This window comes from Tarenaya hassleriana, unplaced genomic scaffold (genome assembly GCF_000463585.1).
Source record: "Tarenaya hassleriana unplaced genomic scaffold, ASM46358v1 Cleome21, whole genome shotgun sequence".
NCBI classification, from domain to species: Eukaryota; Viridiplantae; Streptophyta; class Magnoliopsida; order Brassicales; family Cleomaceae; genus Tarenaya; species Tarenaya hassleriana.
The window spans coordinates 2,493,142-2,504,331 of NW_010965451.1; the positions used below are offsets into that span (position 1 = coordinate 2,493,142).

An 11,190-nucleotide genomic window follows, 5' to 3' on the forward strand; every position below is an offset into this window, starting at 1 on the left:
TTTTTTTTTTTTTTTTTTTTTGCAATTACTAGCCAGTGCCACTACTAGCTGTTACCTACACAACCCACGAGTTTTATTCCCTATGTCGCACTATAGATTGCGTGGACGCTTAGGTCGGGTTGTGTCGGTTTGGTTTACCCAATCATAGAACTAAACCGGGGAAAACCGGACTAGACAGGTTCAGTGAGATGCAAGTTCATACCAATTGGTTTGGGAATGGAATAAGAAGGGGTTTTGATCAAGGTGGCTTTCTCTCTTGAGTTAGAATTCACACCGTCACCTGCTCAAGGCAAATACCGACAATAAAAGCAGTTCTACCAGTCAAGAAGCCAATCCGAAAGAAACATGTTCAAGAAGCAAAAACCACGAAGAATTCTAAACGCCCTAACCTAACAATCTCTCTGATAACCACACTACAGAAAGAAAAAAAAAAGCAGAATCTCCTTGGTTCCTGGAATGGAACAGATACCTAAATCGCATCAGCTTTACTAGTTAGTCATACCCTGAGAGAGAGAGAGAGAGAGATGTTCTTTTCAAGGCTTGGGGGCGCAAGAGAGAACATGTGACTTGAACTTCTCCAGCTCGGTCAAGACTTCATCTTCTGGTCTGTAAATCAAGTCACTCATCCGCCATATCTGTGAAGAAGTGAAGATACCACATTAAGTTTTTGGTTTTTCGCAAAATACAATTTTTGCTTATTGTACATACACACAATGTGTGATATAGGTCAACAGGGTTGACTACAGAGCAACAAATCGTACCTGCAATGTGCCACCACCACCAGTACTCTCACAGTCATCAGAAACACTGACAATAGTCCACGGGTCCGATGCATTCCAGTGAAAGTCCACGACTTTATCCCTAAAATCAATCAAAATCAGACGGGAAAATGAGAAAATCTAGAGCCCATTTCAGAACAATCATTCAGAAAAGCAATTGCAATTGCGGGAACTTAGGAGGGCCTTAACAACCTGTGACCAGCATGCTGGAAAAACAGCCCGGCAGGAGGAGCTTTGGCTGCACGCTCAGACTTCTTGCCCACCTGTTTCAGAATCGTGAACTACATATGTTGACTACGATATAAATTGGAAAGAAGAGTACAATCATCTCTGAACAAATATACAAACCTTGTCATAATCCCAAATGTTCAATAGGCCATCTTCCGCAGAGCTCCCAAATACAGATGACTTGTCAGGAGACCACTAAAATTGGTGACAAAATGGTGTAAGATGGCAATGGGTATACTCATACCAAACATATGATGAGGAATAATAGCCATTTGTTAAGAACCTGAACACAGAGAACAGCAGCTTTATGACCCTCAAATTTGTAAATAGGTGAACCGACTCCGTTAGAGCTAAGGCTTCGGCGATCAAATAACCGAACAGTGTTATCCGCCGACCTGAGCAAGTGGCACACAGGGATGAGTGAACAAAAAACCATCCCACAATTCAATGTATGCAAATATGGAAGGAAGTCTATTCGCATGTTCATAAATTTTGTTTAAGCATATGCATATCATCTGCCGATACATGATGAATACTTGTCTCCGTACCCTGTCAGAATCAAATTGTTGTCATGGGGATTCCAATCAACACAGTGAAGGTCAGCATCATGTGCCTTCTCAACCTGCCAACACGAACCAAAAAAAAAAATTGAATAAAAACCTGAACTGAAGTTATAACTAGAGCAGAAGTATGTATGACACAATTAAGAAGAAAGGTACCTTGATGACAGGGCTTGTGCCAGTTCGTGCATCCCATAGTATAAGGCAAGAATCGTCACCAACACTGCAGAACTCCTGTGCACTTCAACACATAAAAATACACATTAGAACTGTCAGAAAATCCAAGTAGCAAATTTTGCTTGCCCAAACTTACAGAAGAAGAGAAGCATAGAAGTCAACACATTTTGTGTGAAAACAAGAAAAGACAAAAATTTGCTGATTCCAGAAGTTACCTAGATGGGCAGAACGTTACATCTTCAACTGTATCTTCATGCCCTTGATAAATTCCTCGCGGACCAACAGAAGGACTCTCAGATTTATCATTACCTTCCCCAGATTGTTTGATGATAGATCCTGCAGATTTGGAATCTGTAGCCACTGTTGTGATGTGGTCCTGGATGCTCCACAACACAACTGATTTGTCCTTGCCTGCCATAAAAATCGGCGTATAAGAAGCTTGCAGACCATGCCAGAGGAAAGCATAGACCACACCAATACAAACCTCCAGAGAGAACAAAGGGCTCAGTAGGGCACATTGCAAGCGCAAATTCAGCATTGTCTTGGTGTCCGGTTAGTATCTACGAGAAACGTTGTTCAGATGGCGAAACAAGTAGCAGTACATAACAACTAACAAGATATCACAAAAATATTTTGATATAAGTAATTCAGAAAAACAAGATTCCATGGCCTTGTTCAGATGATGCACAAGAAGGCATATCGAGTAACCACAATTCCTATACGGGGGCTTACCAAATCCGGGCGAGAATTTGCAGCTCCAAACACAGCATGACGGTTCGGTTGCGTTTCAACATCCCAAATGAGAACCTGAGTATGGAAATATTGCACTCTACATAAGTGAGTAGAAAGATCGACAATGTCCATAAAGAAGAGGATGCCCCTTTGAGTGCTCGAAAAGAAACAGACAAAAGAAGAAATTTTCATTTTGGGCTGTGATGACAATAAAAAGTGGTCAAAGTTGCGGCTTACATCAGGGCTGTCTGTGTGAGTCGCAATGATCTTACTATTTTGGGGGAGTTCCCTGATTCTGTTGACCTAAAAAAACATAAATTGTTAATGAAGGCATACATCCTAAGCTCCCGACAGAGTTTTCTGTGCATTAAAGTGCCTGAAAAAACGAAAGCTAGGGCAAAGGAATCTCAACAAAAAGGGAATTCACACCTCTCCAGGGTGGATAATGGTCTTGAACTTCTTCACAAATGGAGAGCGGGCTTCTTCGTTAAACTGAAACGACATGCAGAATGATAAGTCAAAGAAATGTATCATAAACACAACTTTCATGGAGCGGAAAACATGATTAAGACAGAAAGCACACAACATTGTAGAGAAACTAATTACCTGAGATATGTGCTCTGCAGCTGCAACCCTCGGTTTTACAACCTCGCAATTTGCTATGACCAGAGTATTGGGCACACTGCCATCCGTCTAAAGATACAACCAATAAAAAGAAATTGTGATAAGAAAAATGCCCTAATTCGTAAGCCAGAAGCACGGCAAAGAAACGAAAAACGCATTAATCAAAAACATGAATAATTTGTGGAAATGGACAAAATACAAGTGAAAGTGCAAACCCACTTGCTCTGAGAGGTAGAGACGCTGGCGATTCTTGTAAGTTGCTTGCTCAAGCTGCGGACCCCATCTGGTATTAAATCAATAACAATTCAGCGAGCCAAAGTCGAAGCCCTTGGACACAAAATCCAACAGCAGCTAAATATCAGAAAATCAGAGTATCATGGAAATAAAAAATAAACTCGAAATCACCAGCCAACTCCCAAAGCCTTTGGGGTGTTTGTAACTAAATAATTGAAAAAGATATCATACATTTTTTTTGCGGGTTCGCGTAAAATCCAACATTGATACACCATAGTTAACTGTGTAAAAATAAGAGAGAATCACAAAAAATCGAATGATGACTGAAAAGTCAAAACTTCGAGGAAAAGAACTCCCAAAAAAAGCACAAAGGCGCTAAACCCTAAAACCCTAACTAGAACTTCTCCATAATTTCACTAAATCTGGCCCAAAAAAACGTCAATTTCTCTCGCCATTTTCACAATCCAAGCGGAAATGCAATTCAATAACATGACCCAAGCGACAAACTAGACCCTATCCCTACCCAAACAGCTGAATACTCAGCCAAGACAACACCCAGAAACACATGACTAACCACCATCGGAACAAGCAACGCGAAAACCCTAGAAGGGGGGGAGGGGCGGGGAGATACGAACCTGCAAGAGAGAGAGGGCCAAACGAGGTTATGGTTGGCAAGCCAGTCGTAGAGGACGGGGACGAGAGCCTTCCATTGAGAGTACTTCTCGTCGGCGGTGGGTTGGTGACTCTTCTTCCCGCTTCCTTCCTTTATCTTCCCTCCGCTGCTCTGCTGCTGCGACTCCTCCTCCTTGTTCTTAGGTTTCCGACCTCTCTTCTTCGGCCCCGTCGCCGGTGTCCCTCCTCCGCCGCTCGCCGCCATGGCTGCTGCTGCTCAAAAGAATTCACCAGATGGGTTTGCTTTCCTCTGTTCAAAAACACTAACTTTGGCTCAAGACAAGAACATAAAGCTCGATAATGACCGTTACCTGTCGATGCTATTCCTTGCCTTCTCCGGCTGCTGCTGCTGCTGCTGCTGCTGTTCCGTCGGTCCCCATTTCTCTCTTTTCACTGTCCCTCTCTCTATACTGACCGTTTCTGCTTTACACCGTCTGTCTTTATTTTTCGCGAATTACAATTTACCTTTTTTTCATTGTCTGCCACGTGTAAACATCCTTTTCCCCCTCGTCTAGTTTATTTTTTTTACTCTGATTTAGTTTAATTCCGTGACAGTAAATACACGAGTTTTGCATTTAACAACGATAAAAATTTCTTCTAATTCTCACGAAAAGGCTTTACACGAGAAATTGAAAAGAATGAAACGACCATTTGTGCTTTGCGGACGTGTTTAGAAAAAAAAAAAACTGTGAATCATGAAATATTTTCGAGATTCATTAACGCAACGCGCATTGAGGACCCGAGTCGTAAACGCTGAAGACTTGCGTTCGTGGAAACGCCAAGATGTGAACGAATGAATCAGAAAACACACGTCTTTTTGGACCTCAAAACGCTAAGATGAGCGTTCATGGTGCTTTTCCAACTGAATCGCGGTAACACTGACATCGATAATCTATAACTAAGAATCGCGTAAACAAAAAAAAAAGGTCGCCGTCTTTCGGACAACAGGTTGCGAGGATCAGACATAAACACCGCTAGCTAGCAGCAGAAACAACGATCCGAAACCCTACATATTGAAACAAACATCATGAACGAAACGAAGTCAAGAAGGTTAATCGTAACATAAATGAAAGAACAACGTACCAAGAAGACAGACGCTATTGCCGCGGTCACAAGCTCCTTTCCGAGGCTTCGGTTTTTTCTAGAGGATGTAGCTTCATAGCTGCAAGAGAGACTCTCATGTCATGTGCTACTATTACTAACTAATGGTTTTACTTGCAGGAACTTAAAGAGTTGAAGTGAATATCCAACCTTCTTAACCCGGATTATGGGTAGAAGAAAGAAAAAATTTAGATTATTTCACATGTATGGAATAAGGGACCGTAAAGAAGTAATGCAAAGACGAAATATATAGGTCTAATTCTCAAGCCCATCTTAAAGCTAAAGCCTTTTCGGTAGGAGGTGCCATGCCACCACCAGCATGCATTTGCCAAAATCCAATGGATCCGTGATCCCAAAATCCCTGAAGTTGAATCTTTTAGCTAGGAAAGACTCGTTTTTTCCTTATGATATTCTATCCAAATCATCTGTGTGTTATCATTTTCAAGATCCAATAAAAAACATGAAGTGTCTACCCTCTGAAACTATCTCATACACATACAAGATAAAACTTTAACATGTAAGAAACACGCATCATTCCCACAAATGAGGGAAACAGAGGGTAAGAGACGGGCGATGACCAAGAAGAGCAACTTCCAAAGCTTTGCAAAGCCACTAGGAGACTAGCAATTGAGAATGCATAGTGACCAGAAACCAGAGTAAGCAATAAGAATATTGGTCAAGCTTCATAAAATCACTATTCCCTCGTATTCAAATACACGAAATGCATACTAGATGAACAGTGAAAACGCATGCTTCAAAGCAAGTAATGACTAACAATCAAGAATTCACCCATCATATAAACATACTTCAATTCTGTATGCACCTAAGAATAACGCCTCAAGTATCTAAAACCCGCTTAATCTTACGAGCTCACTTGCAACTTCCATGTCCAATAAAGACATTGTACACTTTTAGAGAACAACTTTGATATAATGCAACAGACCAACAATGGCTATAGTATTGACACTTCACAGATCACAATTAGCGCAATTGGAACGAATAATCGACAAATAATTACCTCAAGCCGATCAGTTTATGAAATCTATACTAGAATTTCAATGAAGAAATCTATCGAATTCAATTCTTTGACCTCCATTAACCACAACCAGACCGAAGCATATCGAGGAAACCGAAATGGAGAGAAAGCAAAACAGCAAGTGCTCGAACTAGCGTTCAGATCCAGGAAACTTACATGAAGAACGAAGCGGTAATGAAGAGGCCAATGGCCAGTGTGAAAACCGCTAATGTGGGATACATGGTCACCGGAATCGGACTCGCAATCGGTTTCGCCACCTTCTCAGACACGACAATATGAATCACGAAAACATAAACAAAAAACGATCGAATTCATCTCAAAGTCGTTCGGATCAGAGAGAACAAGAACCAATTCGACTTACCATTTTGCAGAAGAGATCTCTCCGCTCGTCTCCCCCTCGATCTGTGCCGGACCTTTTTTGATCTTGAGGGCAAAGGTTCGTACGCAAAAAGCCCTCGGTTCGAAACTGGTTCGGTCTATCAAATTGTAGAAATCTGATGAACCGGTTCTAAGCCTAGGCCCAATACTTAACATCAAAAAGCCCATGTAATAAAATCATTACTATATTTTACAATATATTAATTTTCACCCTATTAAATTTAACAATATAAAGAAGAAGAAAAACTGTAGTGACCATGAAGAACCTTAACGTTGTATTTGCGTTTCAATCTTTTTTTGGGTTAACATCATATAAATTTTTTTACATTACATCTTATTGATAATGAAAATATTGAGAAAGATTCCGATTACAAAAAAAAAAAAAAAATCAGAGTGAAAATGTGAAATATATTTCTGGACAAAATTGAAAATAATTTGGCCTTATTTTTTAAGTTAAAATACTCAATATCATTGCAAAATTAAATTATAATTCGCAACTATACAAAATATTTTTTATGAAAAAAACTCATAAATAAGATAACTATAATATGGGAGTCGATCGTTGCAGCATAACATCAAATCATATACTCTTCTCGATTAACTTTACACATGGAGAAATATATGCAAATAGAAAACCAAAGAAAATTACAATATTTATCTAAAAAAGGGGTCATCGAAACCGAACCGAAAATCTTGTTATTTTTCGTGAACTATACCATTCAAAATTTCTGAACTATATATTTTTTATTGAACCAAATTTCACGTAACCGAATCGAACCAAACTTTATAAAATTTTCGAAAAATTGATTTTTTGTTAAGAAAAACTAAATTTTTTAACAAAAATCGAAACCAAAACCAAACTATACCAAACCGAATAATATACAGTACTAATTTGGTATAAATTTTAAAATAACGAATAAACCGTTCTCGAATCAAACTGCTAAAATTTCGAACCGAATTCCGAAACGGCTACCACTAAAAATATCAACACGGACGATACATGCAATTCATCTGCAAAGGCTTTTGTGGATTACTGTGTTTCCTTCTTCTACGTTTTAATGGAAATCACTTAGAAGTTAGAACGGTGTTTAAATGGAATTATTAAACCCTCCAGTTGACCCAGCGGTTTCTTTGTACGTGGGGGCACTGCAATCGCCAGGACGGTGAGTGTCGGCGATATCCTCCTTGTTTTTCACTACTCCATTAGAGTGAAATCTTATTCTTTTTTCCTTATTTATAAAAAAATAATTCAATTGTTTAGCCCAATTATTTAAAAATATATGCTTAATTTCTCACAACTGGCGCACAATTAAAATATTAATATTGTGTCAAGTGACTTTTGTTGCTTAGAATTTACGAAATGCACAAAAGTGTAAGTTCGATGGTGAAAAATAAAAAATGCCTTTTGCTTTGTCACGCTACGTGTTTCAATTACAACAATCATAATCTAAAAATATTTTATAAATTTAATATTGAGATATTTTATTAAATTTTTTAAATGTATCTAATATCAATCTATTTTTACAAATTTAAAAAATATTTGCTTATTTTTATGATTTTCTGGAGGATATGAATGATTTTTTTTATCTTTATGCGATAACAACGATAAAAATATTTTAAAACTCAATATTTTTCATCCTTTGAAATTGAGAGCGGAAATATTGATATACTTTTAGCGACAATCCAAAAATTCAAAAAAAAAATTAATATTTTATTATTAAGAAAAAGTATATCAACATATATTATTTTATTTAGATTCATAAATAGTATTATTTTATATCAAATTTATACATTTTTTTTTCTTATAAATGGGTGAACATTTCGATTTGAAATTTTGTTTCCAAATCAAAATCGAATCGAACCAAACCAAATAAAATAAATAATTTGGTATAATTTTTAAAACTAAATAAATAATTCATGAATCAAATCGATAAAAATACAGAATAAAAATCAAAATTTTTTATGTAAATATAAAGTTTTGATTCTTATTCGGTACTCATATTATGAATCGAATTGAATTGAACCAATGAATATTTGATTCTAGTTTGGTACAATTATTATAGAATGAATAATTCATTTTAAAACCGAACCGAAATCTGAAACGACACCTTAATGTTAAATCTACAATTACTCTCTTGCCACTATTAATACAAATAAAATGTATCCTATAAATATGTTATTTTAATTGTGTTTTTTTCTGTCGAAAAAGAATAACTTATCATTTTATACATTGACTTTTTATATTATGATTTTTTTAAATCTAATGATTATTAAAATATATAAAATAGTTATTCGAATCATTTTTATAGTTTCAATTATAGTTCATGTTATAAAGACGTGTGATGTATCAATATAAATTATAATTTTAAATTTCAAAAGATACATAGTTACTGAACTAGTTTAATATTTTTATACGTACACTTTACTTTCAAAAAGTATAATATTCAAAAGCCGGCCAACAGAACAAGATTTTGGGCGGTTTCAATTAGTATTCAATATTTTAGAATAAACCAATATATAAAACACTGTAAAGTCAAATGTGATATAATTTTAGTCTTTTTTTATATTTTGAAGATCAATGTTAAATATAACATTTTTTACTATTAAAATTTTTAAATAATTTAATATAAGAATCTAAATTTAAAAGTTCATAAAAAGTAGATGTATATATAACAATATTCCAGATAATATAAACATATTTTTTAATTATTAAAAATGATATTTTGGATTTATAATCCCTATTTAAACTTTTTCGTTAAATGCGTTATACGTCTAAATATTATAAATATATTGCATTTTGGTGAAAAATCCCAAATAATGCAGTACAAAAATTTAGAAATTTTTACTGTCGAATCTAATATAATCACAATAATTAGAAATATATCTGAGACGTGTCTATCAGTCTATGTATTATATTCTTTTTGAAATATATATTGCTCTTTCCCATTTATTAAAAGAAATGACTTAAGAGACATATATATAATAAACAAAACTTATCAAATACCACATTCATTTTTCTTTTTATTTGACATTTTTATCCCTTTTCGTTGTGTTAATTTTCTAAAATAGCGAAAAAAATTCTTAAATAATTAGACAAATAAATTTAGATTATATCCAAGTTTGACAAACAAAAATTATGATCATACTAGCGTGAAAAAAAGTTATATATTTTAGGAATATTACAAACAAAATGAAAAAGAAAAATGCTACAAATTCTACGTAGTATAATAATCGATTCAATAATATCCTAGAAATGATGCAACAATAATGATATATTTTTATGAAATATATTTTTGTACATAATTTGTACACACAATCCCTCCAAGGTATAGTTTAAAATCCATGACCGTAAAAGGATAAATGAAAATTTTTAACTGATAAATAATTCGTATTGTAGAAACCTAATTTGGATAATTTAATTAATTGTACCCCCTTATTAGATTAAAAAAAATTGAGATGATTAAAAATATATGAATTTGGATTTTGTTATGCAGAAATAAAACGCAATAATATTCAACAAATGATTTGAGAAATGTGTAAATGAACATACATACTTATGAATCCTATTTATTTTGTCTCGTATTATTAAATAGTGTATATTGGACTATCCGATATGGATGATATGCAGGCTTAAAAGTTAAAACCTACACCAAATATTACATAAGGAAAATATTTAAAAAATCTATTAATAATATTTATTTAAAACGTCAATCATCTTAATTTTTCATATCTTTTTTGGTGGGCACTGAATTCGAACCCAACACTTATGAACATATAGTAACAAATCTTAATTTAATTATTTTTGGTGGTCACATTCTGATTTTAGAAAAACTATATATATTTCTATATATTTTTCAATTCGTTCAAATTCATTTCCATTTTGATTAATAACAAATCTTCAAGATTTTTTACAATTTAATTCTTTCAGTATTTTTGGGATTTGATTCTATTAAATTGATTTGATGATTAAAAACGATGTACAATTGATTCTCGATCAATTAATTACTATATCAAATTCAGTATTATTATTTTCAATACAATTTTATATATTCAAACTAAAACTATATTCAACTAGATAACAATGTAAAAGGTAATAAAAATTGAAACAAAAACAATTCAATAAGCACAAAAGTCAAAGCACTATATATATATATTTCAATTCGTGTATATATTATGCGTTGCATCTTCGGACAATAAAACTTGCATCTACAATAACGGAATTTCGTGAAAAAGTATTCACGTGCAATTATTGTATTATACTATTACACACCTCCTTTACATTCTCTCACTTTATATATATATATACATGTCACAAGACTCAACCAAAGTCCATAACAACATACGACGTCATTAAACATTAACATTAACATTTTCATCGATCATCATTCGTTTCTTGATTTCCTCTCCTCTCGTTCATCGTATACTTAACGACATGGTTAATCTCCGTTTAGCCATACTAATCACGATTAGTGTATGTTCAATCCCAAGCTTAACAAAATCGGAGGAGGGCATTGATGTCTTTTTACCTATAACCCTAAACCTAACCATTCTCACTGACGCTTCCTCCATCTCCGCCGCATCCCACGATTTCGGAAACATCACTGACGAGTCTCCCTCCGCCGTGCTCTGCCCCTCCTCCGCCGCCGAGGTCGCCCGTCTCATCGGCTTT

General features: G+C 34.9%; 3 protein-coding genes across 3 annotated transcripts in view; 1 reads left to right on the top strand and 2 right to left on the bottom strand.

Moving 5' to 3' along the window:
- Positions 1-276: 276 nt before the first annotated feature.
- On the bottom strand, positions 277-4,455 carry LOC104814621 (WD-40 repeat-containing protein MSI4). The gene is made up of 16 exons (XM_010542763.2): positions 4,364-4,455; positions 3,970-4,224; positions 3,320-3,383; positions 3,083-3,169; positions 2,906-2,968; positions 2,714-2,779; positions 2,477-2,551; positions 2,229-2,304; positions 1,960-2,155; positions 1,727-1,808; positions 1,556-1,629; positions 1,291-1,402; positions 1,128-1,202; positions 972-1,042; positions 762-861; positions 277-635 (listed from the first exon to the last, which is right to left on the bottom strand). The coding sequence occupies exons 1-16, from the start codon at positions 4,384-4,386 to the stop codon at positions 534-536; spliced, it is 1,521 nt and encodes a 506-aa protein (XP_010541065.1). The 5' UTR covers positions 4,387-4,455; the 3' UTR covers positions 277-533.
- Positions 4,456-4,699: 244 nt separating this feature from the next.
- On the bottom strand, positions 4,700-6,611 carry LOC104814622 (transmembrane protein 258-like). Its single transcript, XM_010542764.1, has 4 exons — positions 6,505-6,611; positions 6,300-6,400; positions 5,090-5,168; positions 4,700-5,012 (listed from the first exon to the last, which is right to left on the bottom strand). The coding sequence occupies exons 1-4, from the start codon at positions 6,505-6,507 to the stop codon at positions 4,965-4,967; spliced, it is 231 nt and encodes a 76-aa protein (XP_010541066.1). The 5' UTR covers positions 6,508-6,611; the 3' UTR covers positions 4,700-4,964.
- A 4,164-nt stretch (positions 6,612-10,775) lies between these two features.
- The window catches only part of LOC104814623 (cytokinin dehydrogenase 4), a 3,656-nt gene continuing 3,241 nt past the window's right edge, over positions 10,776-11,190 (top strand). The window contains exon 1 of the mRNA XM_010542765.2: positions 10,776-11,190. Within this exon, the coding sequence (XP_010541067.1) occupies positions 10,954-11,190 (237 nt within the window). The 5' untranslated portion in view covers positions 10,776-10,953.

Excerpts from the sequence above, each read along its gene's own strand:
- LOC104814621 (XM_010542763.2), bottom strand. The coding sequence starts at position 4,386 with ATGGGGACCGACGGAACAGCAGC. Across the intron at positions 2,780-2,905 it reads CCATTATCCACCCTGGAGAG|GTCAACAGAATCAGGGAACT; the intron begins GTGTGAATTCCC and ends ATGTTTTTTTAG. Across the intron at positions 636-761 it reads GTGGTGGTGGCACATTGCAG|ATATGGCGGATGAGTGACTT; the intron begins GTACGATTTGTT and ends ACTTCTTCACAG.
- LOC104814622 (XM_010542764.1), bottom strand. Across the intron at positions 5,169-6,299 it reads ATTACCGCTTCGTTCTTCAT|CTATGAAGCTACATCCTCTA; the intron begins GTAAGTTTCCTG and ends TCTCTCTTGCAG. Across the intron at positions 5,013-5,089 it reads CAATAGCGTCTGTCTTCTTG|GGTTTCGGATCGTTGTTTCT; the intron begins GTACGTTGTTCT and ends TTCAATATGTAG.